The 26,016-nt window shown below is 32.5% G+C and overlaps 2 protein-coding genes across 4 annotated transcripts in view; both read left to right on the top strand.

The window, feature by feature from the left end:
- LOC130444354 (xenotropic and polytropic retrovirus receptor 1) lies at positions 1-9,160 on the top strand. 3 transcript variants are annotated; one of them, XM_056779441.1, is made up of 10 exons: positions 1-192; positions 398-551; positions 2,434-2,681; positions 2,737-2,998; positions 3,053-3,417; positions 4,367-4,514; positions 5,847-6,041; positions 6,124-6,290; positions 6,784-6,917; positions 8,852-9,160. In XM_056779441.1, exons 1-10 carry the CDS (start codon positions 124-126, stop codon positions 9,093-9,095), a joined length of 1,986 nt encoding a protein of 661 aa, XP_056635419.1. In that variant the 5' UTR covers positions 1-123; the 3' UTR covers positions 9,096-9,160. The 3 variants fall into 3 exon arrangements, with proteins under 3 accessions (XP_056635419.1, XP_056635420.1, XP_056635421.1); XM_056779443.1 differs by having other exon boundaries at positions 28-192; positions 6,825-6,917; positions 8,852-8,988; XM_056779442.1 differs by lacking the exon at positions 398-551 and having other exon boundaries at positions 2-324; positions 8,852-9,158.
- A 5,712-nt stretch (positions 9,161-14,872) lies between these two features.
- LOC130444148 (uncharacterized) overlaps positions 14,873-26,016 on the top strand; it is a 28,344-nt gene continuing 17,200 nt past the window's right edge. Inside the window, exon 1 of the mRNA XM_056779189.1 lies at positions 14,873-15,160. Within this exon, the coding sequence (XP_056635167.1) occupies positions 15,082-15,160 (79 nt within the window). The 5' untranslated portion in view covers positions 14,873-15,081. The remainder of the gene's footprint in view (positions 15,161-26,016) is intronic.

Raw genomic sequence — 26,016 nt, 5'->3', positions numbered from 1 at the left:
AGGTCTCAGTTTCGAACGTTACGACGCGGTCGCGTCGTTCCGTTCAATGTCAAAGCGACGTTTATATGTAAATTATGCAAATCATAAATATTAACCAGAAAATAACATAATTTCAATTCAAACATGAAGTTTGCCGAACATCTCTCGGCTCATATCACACCGGAATGGAGAAAACAGTATATTAATTATGAAGTAAGTTTTTATTTTTTGTTATACAGTCCAGACTTCATGAATTGTGATGTCAGTATACCTAAAATCATCCGGATATGGTTCTTAAAGGTAAAAGTTTACCCCATAACGTTCATTATTTACAGGAAGTAAGTGGTAAGCCTTCAAACTATTTTTTTTTCTAAATGTATGTGTGTGGTATTGTTATTTCTGTGTTTTGTTTACGTAGGAAATGAAGTCTATGTTATACGCTGCAGTAGAACAGTCTCCGTCAGCCGAACTTGTTGAACCTGAAATTTTGAGTAGATACTTCGCCAAATTTGACGAACAGTTCTTTTCTTTTAGTGAAAAAGAGCTTACCAAAATAAATACATTTTATTCAGGTAAATCCAAAGAAATAAATAAAACAAAAATAGATAATATTTTAATTGAAATAGGATGATCTTATGATGAGTAGCTCATGTCCATATGACATTTGGTTGATGTGACAGTTTAAATTACATGATATCTATTTTAACAAACGTGTATATGAGGATTCTGGAGGGAAATAGTGAAAATTGATACCTTTTTTTCAGAATTTCAGTTGTTTCTAGTATAGCCTAGAATACGAAGGTTATCTGGAAAGTTCCCGACTTCAACGATGTCATTACTAAGCAATATAATTGAGGAATATATATTTGTGTATATGTTGAGGTAATTCTCACTGAAATTCCAGCCATTCCAAATACTTAGCTTCTGTTTAACAATCGTATATGTAAAGATTTATAACAAAATGATAAAGATTAGTCATTAAATAATTGTTTTTGAAAGGTAAAATTACCTACGTGATTGGAAGAGCGGACGCTATGCATAATCATTTGAGACTGAAGGCAAGAGTTCGGACCATCAAAAGCTGTGACAGCTATCGATGTCATCAAAAAAATATACCAAATCTATTTAACCAGAATGAGTTGGTTGCGTCAAATCCTAACTGTAGATGAAATCTGGATGCACCACTAAACTTCTGAATCGAAAAAATAGATAATACAGTGAATATAATAGGGTGAGTCTGCTCCAAATAGGGCGAAGATGATTTTATCTGCATATTTGAGAAAAAACATCAGGATAACGCATCTTCTTGCACTGCGATGATTCCTTAGGCTGAAATTAATGAATTGCGGTTGACCACATAATGTATTTACTGGATCTGGTACCTAGCGACTTTTCCTTGTTTCCTAACATCAAAGAGTCATATATTCATTAAACGGGGTAGTTACTATTTACAAAGACGCCTATTTTGATGAGTCGGCAACTTTTAGTTAGACCCTCGTTGGACTAAATGTATAGAATTAAAAGAAAAAAAAAGATAAAATGCGAATGGGCCACCGTTAAGTTTAGACGAATAATTTTTTATCTCTAATATAAAAAATAGTTAACTGTCAATATCAAGTATCCACATTAATTTTTATTGAAACAGTATACCAGATATTAGATTACGACATTACGTTAAATATACCCACGCACAAACAAATTCAACTTAAATTGTTGGAAACTGTTGAAGCTTTGGGTACATAATAAACTCAATTAATATAGATTGGGAGTTCCGTACCTAAATAAATAAGTTGTATTCTTCCAATGAGGAGTCATCATCGGCTTCCTTACATTCCTCAGGTATATTTGACAGCTAAGCTTTCATATATAGAGTTATATTGCATATTTACTGAACAAAAGTATAATAAATTGTTTGTAACAATTTTTTCGCAAATATTCAACTGATCAAAATGGCTTTTTATCGCCAATTATTACAGAACAAATATGTACAATCACAACATTATATACTTTTGCAGAGGTTGACATGGTGATTATAACACATGTTTCTCATGCTAACTGTCAAAATTTTATATTTCAACATTATTTTTTTACGTTAAAAAAAATTTGAAAACAACGTGGAAAAGTTACTTAAATATTATGATGAAAGTGCTGCGTCCCATGAAATGATTTCTGAGTGGTTATCCTCTTTTAAAAGTGGTCATATGAACAAGAATGACTCTAAACGTTTGCGCTGATTATTTACTGTAACTACTCAAGAAATGGTTGATAAAATCTGTGTCCTTGTACATGAATAAAATATATGTTTCATACTTAGTTAACTTCTTCATTGAAAAGTCATGCTTACGTTAAACCGCCCTCGTAATTCAACTAACAACTTTTCTACACTGTCAGTAGTCTTGAGAATATTTTCAAGTATTTTCACATTCTTGACGTTCTTATCTTACGAATTTATAGAAAAGTTGGCTGAGGCTACCAGAAAATACGCTAGTCTGAAAAGCGAATTAAGCGAAACTCAAGATGCGCAATACGACAAAGCGAATTCTGTTAGAAAAAATTTACTCAGAAAAAAGAATGTTCCAGCCAGAAAAATACAAGAAATAAAATTAGCATTCAGCGAATTTTATCTAAGTTTAATATTAATGCAAAATTATCAGAACTTGAATTTCACTGGTTTCAGGAAGATCCTAAAGAAGCACGATAAGGTTAGTAAATAATTTCCTTTCCTTGTCAAGTTATTCGTCTTGTCTGTAATTTTAGTTGTTGAATGTAGACTACGGGGCTAGATGGAGAATAGAACATGTCGAAAACTCATTTTTTTACCTAAACAAGGACATTGATAGATTAATTCATGAAACAGAAACAGCATTCACTCAAGAACTGGAAGGAGGCGATCGTCAAAGAGCGATGAAACGTTTGAGAGTTCCACCGCTAGGTGAACACCAGAGTCCGTGGACTACGTTCAAAGTAGGTCTTTTCTCGGGAGCGTTAATTGTTCTATTATTATCAGTGATTCTATCAGGTGATTATAATAGATGGTCACATAAAATCCTGGTAGAAGTAAATTATTTTTTAGGTGTTTTTCATTCAAGAGACGATTGGATTATAGTAATACGCCTCTACAGAGGACCTTTTCTGATAATAGAATTCTTATTTTTATGGGGTATCAACATATACGGTTGGAGATCTTCTGGTGTGAATCACGTCCTTATTTTTGAAATGGATCCAAGGAATCACTTATCAGAACAGCATATCATAGAAATGGCAGCGATTTTTGGAGTAATATGGTCGATATCCATACTGACATTTTTATACAGCGCTCAACTTAGTATACCACCCTACGTCAATCCTTTAGCTTTGATGGTAATAATGCTCGTTTTTATATTCAATCCAACAAAAACGTTTAGACACGAGGCAAGATTTTGGGCATTACGGGTGATGGTGAGTAGCTTGAATTAAGATAACGTGACCGTAAATGTTTCTTAATATCTAACGTTTTTCTTGTCACTCGATTGCTTCAGATTGCAGTTTTTAGACATTAATATACTTATATAAAGTTGATCAGACATAAATTATATTTTTATTTTTTCGTCAAATTATCATATTTTTGTTTTAATTGACAATACAAATATACATTCAATCGGATATCCCATTATAAAAACATTCACAATTTTATGGCTTAAAAAAATATTTTTCAACGAAAATAAGTACAACTCAATTTTACAAGAATAATGGTCTCTATTCTAAGATATTAGATTGAGTATTAACAAACTTACAAAGTTAAGAAGTCTGAATATATTTTATACCGCCCAAGATCAGTTCCAGCTAGGTGTTACGTCATCAGCGCCGATTATGTAGAAGAGCGGGCGGTCAAAATGTTACTGGCTAGAATGACTTGTTGCTATTTTAATACAACAAAGAGTTGATTTGTTGATGAAAAACTGATTTTGCCACAAATAACGATTTAATTAACCAACCAATTAACGGCATTAACCAAAAAAACAGACTGATGGATAGAATGACATATTCATGGTGCAAAAATGAGATGCCTGATAACTGGCGAAAGGTATCACCACCTTCTATTAAAAAAATACTTTTAATACTTTCTTGTAAGTTTCAGTTGCCAAATCATCCAATTTCGCACAAAAATCATTATTCGCCACGTTGTTCGAGATTTCGCACTACTCATACATATATAAAATTAAAACACAAACTTGAAAGAGAACCAATTATCGTACACAACTATGGATACAACACGGTTGCCATGTAATACAGCGAAAGTTTTGTTGTATTTGTTGCTTGTGTCACCACAAGCCTGGCAAAAAGTCTCTCTTAATTGTCCAACCAGGTGCACATACTAAATGAAATAAAACAACTTTTTTTATTCTAGGGCAAAGTTTTCATGGCTCCATTTTGTTATGTGTCTTTCGCCGATTTTTGGGTAGCCGACCAGCTGAACAGTTTAACAACTCTATTTACAGACATGCAGTATTTCATATGCTTCTATGCAACAAACTCTAGTTGGTATGTAGGGAAAGGTGGGTAACGCAAATTAAAATAGAAAAGTTTTATCTCCCCCCCCCCCACAAAAAACAACAAAAGAGTATAGTAATATCACATGTGGTAAATGCAAGAGCTCGGACTGCAAAGAATTCCACTTCTCAAAGTATCAATAAATTTTGTTTCATTATAGTTGTTATTTTATAAAAACTATCCTTTTAAGTCTATACTTCTAGTCGTTTTTAGCATCGTTTTCGTCTTTATCCTCAAAATAGGCGTTTACGTTTGGGATAACGGCGCGTGTAATGAGAATATTTCTCCTTCAACTACTACTCTAAGGCTAGGAAACAGGAAAGAATCACTGGTCACAGATCTGTTAGATACAGTGTGTTATCAACCAATTCGAAGTATAAGTCGTACATTTTAGCAATGGCGATGAATAAAGTGTGAGGAGGTGCGTTATCCATACAATTTCCTTTTTCTTCTCTTCTCAATGCGGTGTCTATCATAATCCGGGGACTCTCACAAACAACATTCTATTATTCTATTAAACCGTCTCTGACTTTCTCGTCAGACTCGCCCTTTCTTTGCAATTCACTGGTAGATCCGGGTTTTATCTACAGTTATGGATCGATAACAATTTTTTCCATTTTCATAAAAATCTTCACAATGACTCACTTATAATTATCGAATAGAAACTTAGCGTCCAAAATGGCCGAAATTTTAGTGAGAACCTTTAAAATATATAAGCCAACAAGCCAAATTAAGTACTGCTGAGGTCGGAAACTTTCCAAACAACTCACGTATTATGACAATGATGCTTTCATAAGATTTATCTCCCTGTATTCCTCCAGAGTTTGGAAACATCAAATGTGTACGTGGATGGTAAAAATAAATTCAATAGCAAACGTGGAAACCTCGCCGCGACTGAAGCGACGAATTTGGTTATAATTTTATCTAAATTACCAAATGTTTTCTGCACGTTGGGGTATAAATGTTATTGGAAGTACAATGCTATTAATTTTGGAGAAGATCAAATTTTACACATAACTATCACAACACTATCATACAATGTTTTAAAAAAAGTCCATGATCTCGTGATCCAAGATCGGCGTGTGACTATTAGTTAAATATTTAAATATACCATGTGGCAAGTAATATATTTATAAATTCTAACTATGCTAATTTAGTTTCAAATTTACATGAAACAAACAAGATAACTCACCCAGTCATAAGTCAGTTATTACGATGTTTTGAATTAGTCGAACACCCGACGTATTCTCCAGATTTACTCCCCAGCAATTACTAGTGATTTCCAAAACTTGTGATTATAATATATTTTTTAAATTGAATTCGTAAATTTTTTCTAGATTCGAATTATTGTGTTGCAAACTTCCTGGGTGTCAGAGCAATTGTAGCATGCCTTCCACCTTGGTTTAGATTTGCTCAATGCCTCAGAAGATATAGAGACACTAAAGAGGCTTTTCCGCATATAGCTAATGCCGTTAAATACGCGACTTCATTTGTTGTGGTTCTTTTTTCGACTTTAAATAAAACATTTGACGGTAAATACAACTTATATTTATTCAACAATCTTTGAAAATCTTTTCTATTTATGTAATCCTCAAAATACTGACCTGATTTTAGATGAATTTGTCTCTGGGGAGAATCCCTTTTTCTATTTATGGATCGGATCATCTTTGATAAGTTCGTGTTACGCATACACGTGGGATATAAAACTCGATTGGGGACTTTTCGACTCCAAAGCTGCAGATAACAAATTCCTTCGAGAAGAAATTGTATATTCCTCAACGGTAACTATCTTTATTACTTTGCATACGAATTACTCATTTATACGTGGCAAACATGAACGATAGGATATTCATAGGAATCTTTTGTTTAATCAAAATTTATCTAGCATATGATTCTCTATCAAACGCCCCTCGCATAGCATTTCTTTAATTACAATCTGATCTTATAATTTGATCAAAAAGTAATTCTTATCAAACTTGAAGTAATACGTGAGAGTGCAGATAAGTGAAGTTTATTATTAGTATACAAGGTGATTCTTCTACGATTAACCAACCTTTATTCAGCCTCAGAATAACTTAGTGCTTCTTCCTCCTAGATAGTTGTCGTGAAGAAACTACATGGTCTCAACATACACGTGTTCATGAAGTCGTTGTTCGTAATTTCTTTCAAATTTGTTAATTGTTTTTGTCACCAAAATCCGGTGGAGATCACAAAAACGTATTCAAATGTATTATTTTTTTTAAGTGATCATGTGAATATTTTATATCATTTTAGTGGTTCTACTATTTTGCTATAGTGGAAGATTTCATTTTAAGATTCGGATGGGCATTCTTAATTTCAATGACAGAGATGGGATACGCTTTGGAACATTCAATGGTTACAATTTTAGCACCACTTGAAGTATTTCGGTAAGTGAGTTACAAATAGTATCAATTTCCTTAACTTGTTTCTATCAATTTTATATCATATTACGAGGGTTGTTACTTAAATTTTCAGATAAACAAATATTTATAATTGGATACGGCTTTATTGTTTCTCAAACTACTCTTCATCAACAGTTTGGAGTATAATTACTTTTGTTTAACGTGGTGCAGTTGTACCACGCTTAGTCAAAGAGTCTGGTTTGCCAAGGCAAAATCAAATTCCAACCGAGGCACAAATTAACTACAGAGAATGCGAAAGTTTAAAAACTCTTTTAGACAATATGCAATATTATCGGTTTGATGACATTTTTATACGTGCAATGCAATGAAAGACGCAAAATTTCTTTATCAAGATGAAGTTCAGCTGATGTTTCATTCAAGATCTCGCCTTGTGACGGTTGGTGGTGTTATTTTTATTGCGTGTAAATTGCAATTATAGAGAGAAATGATTTTCTGATCTGCTGATAGTACATCTCTCACCATTTCTTAGTTTACTCACGTTTTATTTTCCTTAGGAGTTTTTTAACTTTCTTTTCATCCCTTCTCAACTTATTTTTGTATGTTTTCTCGTCTCAATCTATAACTAAACACAGGTTTCTCTTTGTTTTTTCCAGCTAGGGCCTGACACATCATCGTCTGGGTGCTCTTTTATATCCAACAGACTCCAGAAATAAGGTAGGACGATCTGGTGGTCAGCTGCCACCTTGCCTTGATGGGTCACCAGGTGATGGTGGGCCAAGCCATAGCTAGATAGAATATGAAGAATCAGGAGTTCAGCTATAGAATTAGACGAAGAAAATTATCTTTGAGATGGAAAAAATATATTTATAAATCTCCTGAAGAAAATAAACCATAAGATAACTAAGAAATTCTTTGCGAGAGACGTAATATCAACAGATCAGAAACTCATTTCTCTCTATAATTGTAATTTGCACGCAATAAAAATGGCACCAAACCGATAATATCACAAGGCGAGATCTTGAATGAAACATCAGCTGAACTTCAACTGTGCATATTTTTGATAAAGAAATATTGCGTCTTGCATCGCATTGCACGTTGTCTTGCATGATGTCAAGCGACCTTTAGAAATTTCTGCACTGTAACTACATACAAGATACCGATATAGTATATGAGAGTGACACAGAAAACGGTTTTTCAAACATCGTTGACGACTACTTCCATGTCTTTCTGATTTGTCCTATATTTTAGAGAATAGTGGAGATCTACATTCCAATGTATAAGATTGGGTCAATTTTCAAAAAAATTATAACATCAAAAAGTACCACCAGATTGTACGTAATCAAATATTGGAATATTTGTTGACCCGAAAATTCTTATGTCAATAAAAAATAGAAGCATTTTTAGATCTTCTTTTCATTTTGTCCTCCTCGTTAATCTTGATTCCCGAACAACCGGAAAATCAAGCCAAAAGGACCTGATCATTTTAGGTTTGATAACACCATCACTATTAGTATGGGCTAGCACCAAATACTTCAACTCCAAATCCTATCTTGTTTTTTCAACCATATGGATACGATTTGATTTTTCTCCTGCTTAAGGCTTTTCGGATGCTTATTTCCTTTATCATCATATGTAAAATTCGCTGAGGAGATGTATGTGCTCAAACAGAACTACGCTCTTTGTTTTTCAATTCTCTCATCACGTTAAGCTTCTTCACCTATCCTAAGGACTAATTTGTCTATAGCTAAGTAGAGATGTGTCAAAAATGCGTGGTTTTAATACATCCTCACGTTTTGAAAGAGTACAACATAATATTTGAATTAATTCAAAGAAAGATTTTGAAAAATATAATATAGTGTAAATATGATAGAAAAGCGATAGAAATTATCAACTATTCCTCAAAATAGATTTTTTTCGCTCTTCTCCTATTATAATATTCCAATTTCCATTTATTTTAGGCGGTTCATGTGGAATTACTTCCGATTGGAAAATGAACATCTTAACAACTGCGGAAAGTTCAGAGCAGTAAGAGATATTTCCGTGGCTCCATTGGACACTTCGGATCAACAACTGATTGTTAGAATGATGGACGAACCAGATGGAGTTACGAATAGAAGAAAAAAGAAAAATGCACTAAAGAAAACAGTAGAGAATAAGAAAATTATACTGGAAGGGGAATCTACAGATGAACTGGATAATTGAGATTGTTTTCAAATATTTATTATATTTTTTTTATTTTTATGAAATACATATTGTTAATACCAATCTATTCCTTTTTCCAATTTGAACCTTACCCAAGGTACTGAAATGAAAAAATCTATCTAGCAATATTTTTTACTGTGCGTTATAGTAATTTGAAGTAGTATGAAGGATGCTTCATTATCCTGAATTAACGTAACTTCATACAACCTGTACGGGCTTTCAAAACTAATTAAATTGAAAGTAACCTGAGTATTATGGGAACTTATTGCAACGTTTGAGCGAAAGAATCAAGTAAAAATAGCCGCATTTGGCTAAGAGTGTTGTTTTTTCCAGTTCATTCATCCGTTATTGCAACGAAATTAATAAATTATAGTTGGAATTGCTGTCTCATTTGTAAGATTTAGCCTCCTCGGATTATTTTCTGTTCCCAGACTTGAAAAAATGGCTCGGTGATCGGCAGTTAAGGACTATTTTGAGGAGCTTGACGAAAAATTTATGAAAAATAAAGATATTTCTTTCCAAAATTTTCATGTTTTTTTTGTTAGGCCGGGTACTTCTGGGATCATCCTCGTATTACATCAATATTCTTTTCTTGATGCCACAAACGTCTTTGTTTCCTACCATCAGTACCTCCTCGTATCATGAGAACAGTTATCAAAAGCATAAATTACAAAAATCAAATCACGAAAACTAAATAACTAAAGCAGAGCAAATTCTTTCGGAATTTCCACGGCTTCGATAGTATGGTATAGATATAGCATGAGTTAAGTTGAAATGATCCGTAATTATGAATGTTCCAATTCCGATGTAACCTTAGAAACACAAAAGGTAAAAAAATATTACATGATCATCGTTTTGATCAAAGCAGAGCCTAAGAACTCTAGTTTTGTTGAGATGGAAAGTACTGAACGTTAACTGCAACAGTTGAGAAGTTGAATAAAAGTTTTTAGCGAGTAACCAAATAATCATTTCAATTGGAGAAAATACAATTTTCTGAAGGATGGGCCTAGAACGAAAGAAGAACAGCTGCTCTTCGTGTCATGTACCCTTTGCAACTAATTTTGTTTTAATAGATTCCATGGGGAAAAGGAGACATTTTTTATACCAAAGAAAAAACTCCTGCATAATCTGTTGTTCTTTTTTTATATAAAAATAAACTTTAGTGACAAATAACTTTTTTTATTATTAAAAACTATGAAAACATTGATACTTTTAAGTAGGCTACAGGGAATATATTTAAGTAATGTAAATTCCAAGAATTATTTGTATTCAGTAGTTTGAAATGTGAAGTGATGATTAATAATTTTTTGGATTTATAAATGTATCGTGGTCCAATACAGAAAAAATAAGCTTGAAAAGTCAACTTCAAACCGCGATAGGTTTTAGGTTAAATTACATTCATTCATAAAATAACATTTAGTATCTGTAGTTTGCGTTTCGCAGAAAGTTTATGGATATCCTGTATATAAAAATTATCTCCTTCAACTACACGTCTGTTCTGAGATCAAAAGCAGACCACTATATTCTCTGAAATACTCAAGAAATTATTGATTAAAATCTATTTTGAAATTTAGGTTCTTCCGAAACTAATGTATGCGTTGGCACCAGAGATGAACTCAGCATCAGTTGGTTCAGTATTGTTTTACTTTCGATACGAATAAAGCATCAAAATTAAGTAAAAGAAGGAAATAAAACGACACATAATTGTTAGATATACAAATTTACTTCAAAATTTGACACTGAATCAAAACTAAATTGTAGTATACTTAGAAAAGTAATTACTGGTGAGTGCTAATATCAACACTCAAAAGTCATTTACATTTTTTTTATGTTCAACCTTAAATTTCGGTTCCATTCAAAACGCACATTGAAAACGAACAATGAAACAAGCTAGAATACTTTTGAGGAAAGTATGAAGGCTTAGTCAGAGATGTAACAATATGTTCTCAGCTCCATTCATTGGTTCATCCAAGAACATTCACAGTTTGCTTTTTTCCCATCCAGAAAATTCTTTTGATGCTAGTCAAAAGGTGTAGCGTATTCATGCTAATAGTCAGATATTTCTCACATCTCACAGTATTAGGAAATTTTTAGAGTGATCCAGTTCTAGAATCATCCTCACCAGAGTAATTTTTTTCAGTTTTTTTACTTTACTGGAACTCGTTCTTGCTTTTAATTCCTTTTATACAACAAAATGTTTCGTGTACGGTTTTTGTGCTCCTTTTTGACAAGAAAATTTGCCTCTTCGTTAACCTTGATTCCCAAATAACCAGGAACCCAAGCTAAAAGAACTTAAAATTTCTAATAGTTGATTTCCAGGTTCAGTTCCACAAATCTGTCAACGAAATGAATGAAAGGAAATTTTGACATAGGCACGAGACGTTCTTTTCCGCTTCATGACAATACTTCAAATGGATTTACATTATTCTTGATGTTCAACCTTTTATTTTGGTTCCTTTCAAAACGCACATTAAAAATGAACGATGAAACAAGCTAGAATACGTTTAAGGAAAGTTAAATTCATACATTAAATTCAAATGCTCCTCTTGGCTTCACCCATAAACGTCATTTATTACAGGGAAATGTCAAATATGTAATTTTTTGCTGTCTAAATGAAACTGTGTTAATACCTCTCTGTATTATTATTATCGATATTATTCCGAAACAAGATATCTTGCCATCTAATTATACATTTCTCCTTCAATTACAGAAGCAACATTGAGTAAAGATGAATACACTGATATTGATGAAAATCCATTTATAGGGATGACTAGATGATTTTCTTTAGGTACATCTAAAGTGAATTAGTTTAAATCCCACTTAATAACTGCATTATGTTTCCATGTGAGTTTTCACTAAGTGGTTATCTCAGGATTCCGTTGATTAAATACATATTTTTTATCAAGACATTTTGTTCAATAGGTAAACTTGAGTGATTTTCATTTCAATTTTAGAAAGTTCTTGAGCAACCGCAACCTGAGCATTAGTACCCGATGGGGAGCCACGAAATGTTACGAAACTTTTGAAATGTGGCTGTATAGACGCATTTTAATAATACCTTGGACTGATAGAGTAGCCAATAGGGAGGTGCTGAGAAGAAGGGCTAAAGATTTAGAATTGCTTGTAACTATTAAGAAAAGAAAAGCGTCCTACCTAGGCCATACGATTTGCTACAGCTTATCGTTGAAGGCAAGATAGCAGGTAGGAGAGGTTTAGGTAGAAAGAAAAAATCCTGGATGAAAAACCTACGCGAATGGTTCCAAATACCAGAAGTTTCGAATATAATTAATGCGGCTCAAAATAATAAAACTTTAATAAAAATCTTGTAGCATATCTGTTTGAATGTAAACACGAACAGCATCCTGGCGAAGGAATAGAAACACGCGAGCCAGTGACGACAGGATGGCAAGTCGACAAAATGCCACGGCCCCCCAGCCAGAAGGGAAAATCTTCAACTCCCAGCATTTATTATCACACATTTAACGAAAACATTAGTTTTTTCTTTAATCCAATCAAGCTACCTACTTAGTAGCATGCTCAAGGAAAAAATTTCCAACGCATATGCAAAGAAATTTAATCTAGTTTTAAAAAGATCATAGTTCATTATTGAAAATTTCACCAACTTTGGTTATAACAAAGTGGAAAAACTAGTCCAGAACGTAATCATATTTGTCGCTTCCTTTAAAATTTACCCAGTTACTGAGGTGGCGCCACTTTTATTTAACACATTTCTACGGACACTTCATCCTATCACAGATTGTTCTTCATTCTCTCTATCCTCCATAGTACAAATGTAGTATAAGTATTATAAAATAAAAAATACAAAAACAATATTCTAACATTCCTTGTATACACACAATTTAGAAGTATGAAATTGGAATTTCGTTTAACGATATCTGACGTAACATAAAAGCTGGGACCTAACGTAGGAAAAAATAATTTGAATAATACCCACTCAAAAATGTTTTTCAATTTACTGGATACCTTACTGTTTATAAAGTGCTTATGAAAGCTACGGCCAATACATTTATTGATACAATAATGATTGATTATTGGTAGTTACATTATATTCCATTACATACGAGGCTTGCTACTTAAGTTTTGAGATATGAGAACACTGATGTGACATCAAAAAATTTTTAATGGTGAACATACTCAGAACATGTTGTCATACGAGTGCTATTTGATTTGTTTACAGATACTTGAAACATTTAAATCGTGCGATGATTTTCTATGACTTTCGACATGGATTTAATCAGCATCTGTGTACGGATCAACTCCCTTTGACTTTTGCTAATGAAGCACCATATCCAGCTACTGTGTTCGGCTGGTTTTACGTCTTCGCTACAGGCTGAACTTCTTGAAGGTCGTTCAAAATCGACTGTTCTGCCAGAAAACATCGATACTGCCCCTAAACTGATATGGGAGGATCGTCATGTGACATATCGTAAGATTGAGGCATACTTTGGCATTAATTCTATTCGCATACATTCAATGGTACATGAATATTTGGCTATTAGAAATATTGATTTGTTTTAGATACTAAAGAAACTAAACAAAAATCGACTGTATGGTCTATCGTCACCGCATACCAAAAAATAGATCGGCAGGCCATTAGGCCAAATTTAATTTCCTTTATAGGTCTTTCAAAACAAGCCAAAACTAACAAAAGTTCTTCGCGCACGAAAATCCTCGAAGAAAATGGTTTCCTGTTTTTTTCTGATTAATTGAACAGTTTGATTAGTGCAACGTAGGACGGTAAATTCTGAATGGTACCAGATTGTGTTCAACAGAGAAACAAATCGCAGGAGACGAATCATTATCCACCACGAGAATGCCAGCTCTCACATATCAGTCCTTGTTTGGCACCCAATGATTTATTCTCATTTCCGCAGATAAAAAATAAATTGCAAGGTCAACAACGTTTCTCTTCACCTGAAGAAATTGTTGATGCCTTCATATCATATGTTTTGGAGGTACCTCAATCGGAATGGAAAGAATGCATCGACAATTGTTTCAAACGCATGCATAAGTGTATTGATCTTAATGGAGAATATTCTGGAAAACAATAAAACTATATCTAATTATAAATATTTGTTTTTATTTGTCTATCTTAAAACTTTAGTAGCAACCCTCGTATTCTATTTGCGACAACGGATATATAATAATAGTATACTATTATTTTTGTTTGCTGTAACTCTTGATACAGAATAGTTGACAATATTCCTCACAATTTTAAAAAATTCCTTTGCCATAGAAAAGCTATTCTAGAATTGCATTTTTGGTTCGACTTATTCGACCAAACCAAATAGTTGTCATCAATTTTCAAGTTGACTGTTATTGCTATTTGAAGTGATCAAAAAGGATAACATTATTTCTAAGGAAAGTCATTTAAAGTAATTTATACGTTAATAATTACCAATGTCTCAGTTTGGTTTACATTTGCATTTCGCGATGTAAAGTAAAAACATTGATATAGATGAATTAATATTTTCCAAGATACAACTACAATTTTCATCATCATTTTCATATACAAAACCCCGTATTTCTACTTGTGATTTGTTGCAAAATAGACTTGACCCAAAATAATCATTAAATCTAATTTCAGTGTCATAATTTGGACAGCTATCAATTAATAATGTCACTACAAATCACAATATCGTCAAGGGTAATTTTAGGTTTACTTTTCATTGACTTAACAATACTAAATTTACGAATTTGAGCGGATATTCTTATCTAAAATCCAACGATAATAATAAAGGATATGGCGCATGACTGCCATTCGGTTTCAGTATACGTAAACGAACGATTCATTTTTCAGTAACTGAAAATCCTCCGAAAAGCGTATATATAGTTGGAAAACCATCACGAACATTGTGACGTAAATGGAGTTTTATCCAATGAAGTATCAGCTCGGATATTGATCAATCGAAAAAATGGCTGAATTGTGAAAACATATGGAGAAAACCGTATACATATTAACAACATGAAATTCAGCTTCATATGCATTGTCAGTTTAATATCATGTAGTGTTTGTGAATCAAACGATATCGACGTTTATTCCGGTAAGTTAGTTTCGGTTTTCTTTTTTTCTTTTTTCTTTTGATATGATAAACTTGGTTAATAGTCGCAAAAAAGCGCGAAATTTATTGAGTCTTCGGAAATTATTTTATATAAGATATATTATAAGGAGTATTAATAAAGGAAGTGGTCATTATAATATGAATATTATTTGTTGTAAACATTGTATATTCAAAATGATTCAACATAATGAAAATATTTGAAAACCTTTTAATAATTTAACACACAATTATTAATTTCAACTAAAAAAATTTGTTGGTATCGTTGACAATATTTTTTAATTGTTTGTATTTTACATATGAAGTAACTTTCTTCTATATATAAAATGAAATTGTATACATGATAAAAAGCTTTGAAATGATTTAATCTATAAGATATTATAAAGGGTGATTCAGATGTAATGAGCTAAATTGTAACTACACGTTCAGCAAAAAAATAATAGTATCTACATAAACAACAAAGTAGTTTGCTCCTTATTAGTATTATATATACGGGGTCAGTCGGCTGTATAGCATTTTCTCACAACCATATGTTCCAGAGGTAGTTAAAGTAAGAAACATACTATTTAGAATGGAATGCTATATTTGACCACATAATTTTATATAGAAAGTAAGTCTAGTGTTTCTACAAGTCTTCGAAATAACAAATACCACAGCATAAGCTTTTGCTTCAATCGACCACATATTTTGGAAGCCTCGACTATTGTTCTCCATTTTTATCTGTTCTGCATATGTTTATTCCGGTCACGTACTACCAGATTTTGTATATTTTGCACAATCTCATCTTCCCATCTATTTTTTGGTCTACCAGGCAATCTTTTCTCGCTCGGTCTCCATTCTGTTATTTTCTTTGTACTCGGCCGTTTTTCCATTCCTTTATTTTATCCGTACCATCGTATTCTTTTGCTGTAACTATATTTACTTTATTCTCATCTTCTAATATATTCTTAATTTCATAGTTCATAAATCTTTTATACTCATTATTTCTAGCTTTCACTGGTCCATGAATCTTCATAATTATTCTCCTTTCATATGTCCTTAGTTGTTCTTCGTCCATATTTGTTAATCTCATAGTTTCAGCGGCGTATGTAACTACTGGTCTTACCGCAGTCTTGTAGACTCTTAATTTGGTTGCTCTGTTAATTCTTTTGCTCTGCATTACAGTTTTATACTTTTTACATGCCCAATATCCCGCCTGAATTTTTTGTTCTGTTTCGTTTTCTGTGTTATTTTTATTGCTTATCATTGTTCCTAAGTACTTAAAGTACTTCGAAGATGAGGTCATTTACATTCACTGTTTCTTGTTTGCGAAATTCCTTCTTTCTTTCAATTTCCATATATTTTGTCTTTTCCTGATGTATTTTCAATCGTCTTTTTCCTGCCTCTCTCACAATTTTCTCTAATGTGCTCTCTAGACTCTTTTGGTCTCTTGCTATTAGTGTCAAATCATCAGCATATGCTATTACTTGTATTGATTTATTAATGGTACTTCCATCGATATCACATTCCCTTATTATGCCTTCAACTGCAATATTAAACAATACCGCTAAGAGTCCGTCATCCTGCCTTACCCCAACATTTATTTCAAATTTCTCAGATGGTCCGTTTTTTGTTATTACCCTTGCCCTAGAATTTAGCATAGTCATTTTCACCAATCGTATCAACTTTAGGAGATTTCCAAAGATTTTTAAAAACAGTGTTTTGGAATATCTTGCAGCATATCCATTTAAATAAAGTTTTGCTCACCAGGATTACAACAAGAACAATGAACGTGATCTAGGTTATGTTTAGAACAATCAGATCATGATCGGCTTAGCACTATCAGAGTTTCCGAAAACAATTTCCAATATTGATGGTACATATAACGTGTGAATGTAAAATTTGTTTATTTATTTGATGTTGCTATGCAAAATTAATGTAAACTAATGAAAAAACTTATAGCCCAGGTGTCAAGAGAAACATGCAAAATACACAGGCTGGCAACTATGCTCAAATTCTTTCACCAAAGACCCCAAAATATTGTCGGCAATTCATTTCTGCGGATCTAAGTGATATTTTTGTTTGGGTTTTATAACAACCTTATTCCGTTTAAAAATGGACTCTAAAGCGAGTTTTAGTAATTTTTTGTGAAGGGTTGTTACCCCTGAATAACAGTTTCATTTTGACAGCTGACTGGACAATGCATTATTCGGTCATATCTGAGGGCGGTATGAGTTTATTTCAATTTGAAGATATGACTTAAAATAAGTTAAAAGTTCTTAGTCAAAGTAAATGTAGTCATGAAATATTGACGAAACATACAAATCTACAGTCAAGAAATGTCTTGGAAAGACCTCACTTTAAAATGAATGGATGGTTTAATATATTGAAATTGTTATTTATCACTCTATAAATAGGAGGTATTATGGTGGTAGAAGTCACGTCCCGTAATTCTGGTGATGTATATCAAATCAGTGTTACCAACCGGTCATCTACCTTAAGGTGTGATTTCCCTAATGTATATTTTTAACAATTTTTTTTTATAAATAAAGAATGTAAATACAAGAGAAAATAGCATGGAACACTCGTAACAGAAGGTCATTCCAGCATTCGCTCTATTCGTGTTCGAATTTGAAAGTCTTGATGGAATGTAAAGCCTTCTTCTCTTTCAATTTTATTTATTACTATTGTGTAAATAAAAACGCGAACAAAATTCTATGAGAGAAGCGAAAGCTAATCAAATTGTCGTGTTTGTATTGTAATACAATAATAAAACGTATGAAAAAACCAAAACCACCAACGTTTATTTGTATTCAAAGAGCAACAGATCCGAGAAAATATGAAATTAATAAAAAAATACATTTGCTCCTGGCATCGAGCTTGTATTAAAACGCGAACAGAAAATAAGGCGTCGTGAATTAGTATTATTAAAGCAAAAGAATACGTGTCTACGGAAGCAAATGTTTCAGGTAATCAACATGTCCGTCGGTCGTCAGGAAGTAAATTAATATTTTATATAAATCAAAAGCACTAAGTGAGCAAACAAGAATAGAATTATAATTACATTTTCTGAAATTTCAGCAGAGTGTAACAAAAGTTGAATGCTGACCAAAATATGTTCACTTACATTAGCACTTGCAAACATCCAGCTGATGTTTGAAACTTAAGTGAGGTTTCATGAACGTAGTTTTCGTGATTATTTGAGACTATCAACAAAATTAGAAAATCCAACAGGTGGGGTAAAGAACATATTTCCATCTCTATTATAGTACTTGTGCAGTAGCACAAAAAACTCCAACTGAGTGCTATAAATTGTTGCAAGACGGTCATGGGGACAAATCTCCATCTCGTGGGCGTGTTTTTGAGTGGTGTAAGCGCTTTAGTAATGGTCAAGAGAGCACTGAAGATGACCAGCGTCCAGATCGCCTTGTGACTGTTTCAACTCCGGAAACAGTGACCAAAATCAACCATTTTGTGCGTACAGATCGTCGAATGAGCATCCGGATGATTGCCGAGGCTGTAAACGCCGATAAAGAAACGGTCAGAAATTGGTCGTCCAATTGAGGTGATCACTCCAGAAAATATCAACAAAGTCCACAAATTAGTTATATCTAATCGATCGTAAATTGAAATTGCATGAGTTAGCTGAATCCGTAAAGATATCAGAAGGCAGTGCGTTTACAATTAGGTATGTATGAACAATTGACAGTATTATGGGAAGCGTTTGGATTATTCTTAATCGACTATCTTCAAAAGAGAGATACTTTTTTTCATGAGGCTGGAGATTAGAGACTAGAGCAACTAACTGGACAAAAATACTTTAGTGCCGCCTTATATATTATATTTTTTTTAAATTCTCCCAGTATCAAAAATATTGCGAAAATATTTGGAATTTAGGCAAGCAGAATAGGTTATTAGTGCCGCGTTCAGTTACATAGCTGAATAATATAATTATTTTTTCAAAATCGGCATGCAAATCTTTTTTTTTTTTTATTTATTCATATTATTGCTTATAAAACAGTTTCAATCATTCGTAATGTAGAAAGGTTGCAAATTGGTTGACGTGTAACATGAAGCGGATGACAGTTCGGTTACTTCAGTACCAGTGTCAATTAACAGTGTAAATTAATTAATTAATTGTGGTTAAAGAAAGCTAAAAAAGAATATAAAGACCAAAAACTATATCCATTTTAAGTCTTCTGAATTTGAAATTGATTTAAGATGTTCAAAAACCTTAAAATACAAATCACAAATTGCATTGCGGGATTGCGAATTCACTCACCAACAAACGACGAAGCTAAGAAATAAAAGAATACAGAAATGTGTGTTAATCCATAATGCGAGGTTTATGGAAAGGCACATATGTTGCAATACCACCAAGACATGTTCGAATATAAATTTTGTACTGGTCGGCTATGAACGAATAAAAGTTTATTTAAAAAATACTTTGAACTGAACTGTTGAAATTTTATCATCATTTTGTATAGTTTTAAGAACGAAACAAAAAAATTTTATTCCTTTTTCCTACAGGAGAAAAAGTGTGAGTTCCGATACTGTATGTTCACTTTAATTATTTAAACACAAGAGCTAAATAAACGGATGACAGTCCAATTTTGTTATTTTAAATGGAATTCAATGTTTGAATAAATATTAATGAGTGCATAGTTATTTAAACTATGCATTCCAATTATCAAAATATTGATAGAGAAAAAAAACTCATATTCGTAATAATCCATATTCATTGATGATAGGAAACGAACAGGAACAGGAAATATATTTTGACTTTTTGGTTAATGACCTCAACATCAAGTGAAATCTAAATGTATTGCTACTGAAGATACTATTTATAAGTTCTATTATCAATTGTATCAATACAATCTCGTTGAAATTTACTATCAAAAGTCAGTGATGTGAATTCATATGAATCAATTTCTAAAGTTATTTCTGTGGCTTCTTTATTTCTATAATCCTTCAATGATTTACTACCGTGATTGATTTTCCAGACCAATTAGACATTTTGACAAGATAAAAAAATTTTGAGAACTGAAGTTTTTGGTGAAAGAAGTGCAGTAAATTTATTGTCCTCAAATTTGACAATTCATGGGGACGCTTCAACAGAATAAACCTCACATTTTGAGACGTTGAGTATTGAATATTTTTATGCCTTATCTATAATAATATAAGAAATGAAATTACTTCGAAAAGGCCTCTTTTTTTCTATATTATCTATGGTTGCAAAGGAGGATATGTGTTACAATTTTTTGTTTTGCGATCTAGAGCCCATTTATCAGTAATTTTCTATTCATCCTTGTTTTTTATTATCCAATCTAAGGTATCTCTCCGAAACGACAATGTGAAAACAAATATTCATACCCCCTAGTGCTTTTATTTATGTTATTGTGGTGATGTTTGCATCCGGTGCGCGTGAAAAATTCCAAAATTTGATAGAAGCTGTTAGAGATATTGTAGCACATTTATATTCTTTGAAATTTCCCTACTTGCATATGTAAAATTACGTTTTCGTCTTATAGATCTAATAATTTCGAAATGAGGAAATTGAAGAGTGAATAACAAATTCATGTTGGGCTCATATATTTCTCCGGAATCACACATATCTTGTTCAATGTCACTGTGGTGTTGGTCACCCCGGAATCGCAGACCGTTTATCGTATTAGTCGTCCAGATATGATGGATCTTCCTCTAGTACAAGATCACTTAACTGTATCGACCATAGATGAATCGCATTCTGTACAGACTTAAGGGCGATGACAGCCACAGAGGTTTTCGCCGAGATGATGTCCGAGTCAGCGTGCCAACTGTTTAAAACATATGAGACGGTTAACAACATACTATTTTTTTTGGAAGTGTTGAGACGTTGGCCGACTTAGCGGCCGTCTCGGCTAAGAAGAATACAGTAAATTGCTCATAGTAATTTATCAATTTAACGCGTTAGGGCATGAAGAAATGATTACAATATAATTCCCTGTAAAGCCTTAAATGTCATTTGAAACTTACCAACAAATCTATTTTAATAAAATATAGTGTAGGACAGTAGAGACGATTACTTATTCATTTCTCAATAAATGAATAAAAAACTAATCTGCAGTATCTCCATAAACTACCATCTATGTTTTCTTTTTCGTAAACAGTAGTTATAATAAAAACTTTGGAATAATAGGGAATCCTTGCTAACCAGTCTAGACTTTTGTTGAAACTGAGATTAAATGAAATTTCGTATTGAATTAGTCTGAATCTGAGACTTATTTTCACAAACCCTCTTTACTTTTCAAGCCAGAATTGATCGTGAAATCAATTTATTTTAAAATAACATATTGAGCTTATGGGTTTAACATGAACGATATTTTCTGATTCAATTTAACTTAGTATTTTGTTGAATGGCTTCTTTCTTTCTTTGTACAGGGATAGAATAAAATCATTTCAACAATTCAAAAACAATAATGAGTCTAGAAAAACTTAATATAACAGTCACATCAATCCCTATGTGATACAGTAATAAAACGAAATTCCACTCTGGTTGTTCTTTCGGTTTTGAACAATAGGGTCGCTCTTTAATTTCTAAATATCACTATCCTTAAGTACTAAGATTTGACTGAAGTTGTGCTGCATGTTGGGTATCACAGGTAAAAAGTCTCTGAAGACGTTAACTTGTTTATCGAAACGCGCGTCAGACAGTCTAATTTTGTTAGTAAAGGGGTAAAAAATAAATCTGAATAGAAATGGCTCTAAAAATATTTGTCAAATTCTTTTCAATATTTATAAATGGAAATCTAAACCTCAACATGAGAAGAAAGTTTATTGAAATTGAAGATAAATCCTGGCTTTGGTAGATAAGCAAATAGGTTCAGACATAGAAGGACTGTACCACATTTCAAAAGACAAAAACACGTTTAGAAATTTAGTCACCAACCACATAAAAATGAAACTCTTGTTGATTCCCATGCCTACTATGGAACCAATGTACTATTTTCAAAACTTTCTTTGAATATGCATGTTAGCCTTCCTGAGGTAATGGCCACTTTCGGTATCTCCGGAAGTAAATGCTTCCGCATAAAATAGATATGGTGAATCTATTTCTCGTATTATCAATACTCTATGTATAGAGTTTCATGATGATCGTCGTGGGGTGGCTTATCATACTCTTACCTTTTTATGTCTTTGTATAAAAACATGTGTTTTAGTATAACATCGCCTGTATTCACTAAAAATGCTTTTCACCTTAGATTACTAAAAAACTTGAGAATATAGAATGGAAAATTTCGGACAAATCTCCAGTTTTTAAACAATAACAATAAACAATAAGTCTACAAAAAGAAACGTTTTTGGTGATAAATTTAGGTTAACTTATCTTTAAAAAGTCGCGCGGAGGCGTGAAAACACCGAAGCTTACGTCAAATGTATAACTGTAGATATTTCCTAGGAAAATGATTTTATCACACTCAATGTTATCGTATCCAATTAATTCTGTTTCTTAATTTTTAATTTTGATATGTTGTCATCCACAATATGCCAAAGCTATTTCAAGTTTAGCGCACCCGTGATTTGAACTGAGCCGAAATACAATATTCAAGATTGTAGTTTTATTGAATTATATAGTATAAATGAAAGGAAAATGATTTATCTTCTGCCAAAAGGCTTTAAAAGCACTCATACTGTGTGATATTTGTAGTTAAATTAGTGAAACTTTATTTGGATATGGAATCGTCAACAACCCATGCACATTTTTTCCAAAATAACATAAATATCTCAATAAGAAATCTAGACATTTTTTATCTCGGGAAAAGTTTCGTTCTGTCGTAATTGTGAAAAGGCTTTTCCCATTCTCCAGTTAGACAATTATGTTGTTTTCAGTAGTGACATTGTGGGGGTTTAAAGGAAGGGTTTTCCAATATAAAAAGCTGATGAATGCTTACAGACAGACGGAAATCGAAATTTGTTTTACCATACAGGTATATTGTTTGAAAACATATAGCTATGACTATTGCTTTTTATAAAAAGTAAACGAGAAGTAGACTTCGTTTCGAAACAACTTATTTACCCATCAATGGCTCTAATGTTTCATGTGAAAAATGTTGAACTTCTTATGAATAACGTCGAAACACTAAATTTTAATGTCTTATTTAATTATAAACCGGAAGAGAAAAATTGAGAAAGACTGGTGTCCATGAAAAACATGTCACCTGGGAAAAAATGTTATAAATCCACCTTTGGTTTTCAGACATCAAATTTCGAGGTAGATGCAAAAATCTGGTCTGCGTTTAGCCTTTATTTAAAAAAATTTCATGTTTAGTATAAGGACAACGATTTTTTACATTTAATAAATGATGTAAAAGCAGCATCGTTATTTTGAAAAATTTCTTAAGAATTCAGAGAACTAACAAAATTATGGGGATTTGGCTTTAAACCTCTTAATTAGAATAAGAAACATTTATTTCGAGGCCAGACAATCCTGGATAGTGTGGCGAAGAATAAAGTGATCATACGATGCAAATTTTATTTATTTCTAGGCATAGGCCTCCTCAAGCCTTTTTTAATCGTTTGGATTTGTTGCCATATTCATCTATCTAAATCCTAAATGTTGCTCTAACTCGTCAGCCCGTCTTATTTGTATCCTTTGTCTGCCTCTTTTGTATTCTCGGGGTCTCCAATTTATGATTATTCAGTTCCACTTCAGCTATGCTACTATTCTAACGTCTCTTTATTTTGTATTCTTTCCACTCATTTTGGCAGTACTAAAATCGTTACAGAATTGTGTAATTACTGCTGATTATTCGCTAGCTTATGATATCATAGTCGAAGGAATTGACAATAATTAAAAATGTTTGGTGAAATATGTTACCATTGAGAAAATTATTCGAATATCTACTTTATTGATTCACGACTGTTTAAATTATTGATTAAATTCATGAATAAATTGTCGTAGAACACTTCATACGTACATACTCGTACATGTATATATTATTCCACACAACAACGAAAGTACATATCAGAATGTGTATATTCGACATATATTAAAATTTGTACAAATGCAAGTTAAACTACATTTTATAATGACCTAATTTTGAAATATAAATTTACGTCTAACATTTTCAGTTTATCTGCAGTACTCACTTATAACTTTCTATAATTCTGCTGAAGTTGACTGGAATTTAATTTGAATTTTAATCATTTTATAACGAATTACTATGTAATTAATCCTGGAGATTCCTTCGATAAAGGATTTATACTGCTTACTGCTTCAGCAACAAAGTCTCGTGTAAGATTTTAGCATGGAGTTTCTAGCAAATGATACCCTAGGCAGAGTTTGCTTCTATACCGCTAATCTTTATAAATAATGCTACCTAAGTTTTGAGGTGTGGCAAAAATGATGTTAATATCTCAAATCTTACATTGCTACCATTAAGTTTGAGATTTTTAATGGTAGACGTACTTAAAAAAAATTGAATTTTCGTATGATGATTTTCTTTTCGACGTGGATTAAACCAACAGCGGTGTGTCGATCAAATCGCTTTGACTTTTCATAATGAAGCTTAATCGCAAGCTAACGTTTTCCTAATTCAACCGTGATCGTCTGTTGTGCAAGAAAACATCAATGCCTTGCGTACAATGATATTGCAAGATCGTCATATGAAAAGCCTTGAGATTGAGGCATATTTGGTCATTTGTTCCTCTCGCATACATTTAATATTTCATGAATATTTCGCTTTTAAAACGATTGGTTTGCATTGGATGTCGCATAATTTGAAAATCGCTCAAAAAAAGCTCGTCGAAGCAAAGAAATGCTGAAAAAATTCAATCGCAAGGTTTCAAAAGATGTATATAATATCGAATCATGAATCGATGCATATAAACCCGAAACTAAACAACAATTGTCTACATGGATCTTTCAACAAGACCAAAATTAAACGTTGTTCTCGCACGAAGCACTTCGAAGCAAATAGTCGCTCGTTCTTTTGGAACAACTGGATATGTAGCCACCGTTCCATTAAGTAGGTCAGTCATTTCTGAAATGTATACCAGCATTTGTTTGCCATAATTATTTGGAAAAATCAGGGAAACCAATCGCAGAAGAGGAATCATTCTCACCATATCAGTTCAAACAAAACGTTTTTGAACAGTCAAAACATCGAATTGATGGGTCATCTGACGTAGTCTTTGCTTGGCACCCAATAAAACTAAATTGCGAAGAAACGGTTTATGGGTTCAATTAACATGTTTTGGATGTACCTCAATTGGAATGGAAAAAATGTTTCGAAAATTAGTTCAATCGCATGCAAAAATGTATTGATCTTAATGGAGAATGTTTGAAAAAATAATGAATCCCTGTTCAATTATAAATACTTGTTTTCATTTGTCTATGTCAAAACTTAAGTAGCAACCCTCGTATATGTAGTTTAATAGAAAAAAGTGAATGCTCTTCACCTTTTTCACTTTTCTCGATACTTTGAACTTATTATTTATGGGGTATCCAGCTTTTAATGTGAAAATTTATGATGGGTATTACGATTTTTATTAGATATTGATACTGGATATAGTCTAACATACTAAAAATGAAATAAATCAGCTACAATGTTCTTATTCCAAACAGTCGACGGAACAAGGATAATATGCAACAATGGCTATGAGAAAGAGGATATTGAGGATACTTACGAATTAAATCAAAGCAAATGGTGAATAAACATTTAAAATTCCAAACGTTGAACGTTGAACGGCTATTGCAATAGGTGAAGTAACCCCATTGGCATAATAAAAACAAATATATATAAAATATAAAACAAAATCAATATTTCAAAATAGGAGCAATTCAGAATATTATAAAGGATTCAGATATCTCCGTTTCTGGC

This window comes from Diorhabda sublineata, chromosome 5 (genome assembly GCF_026230105.1).
Source record: "Diorhabda sublineata isolate icDioSubl1.1 chromosome 5, icDioSubl1.1, whole genome shotgun sequence".
NCBI lineage: Eukaryota > Metazoa > Arthropoda > Insecta > Coleoptera > Chrysomelidae > Diorhabda > Diorhabda sublineata.
The sequence above is the reverse complement of the archived record's forward strand: the minus strand, read 5'-3'. Positions and strand labels throughout refer to the sequence as shown.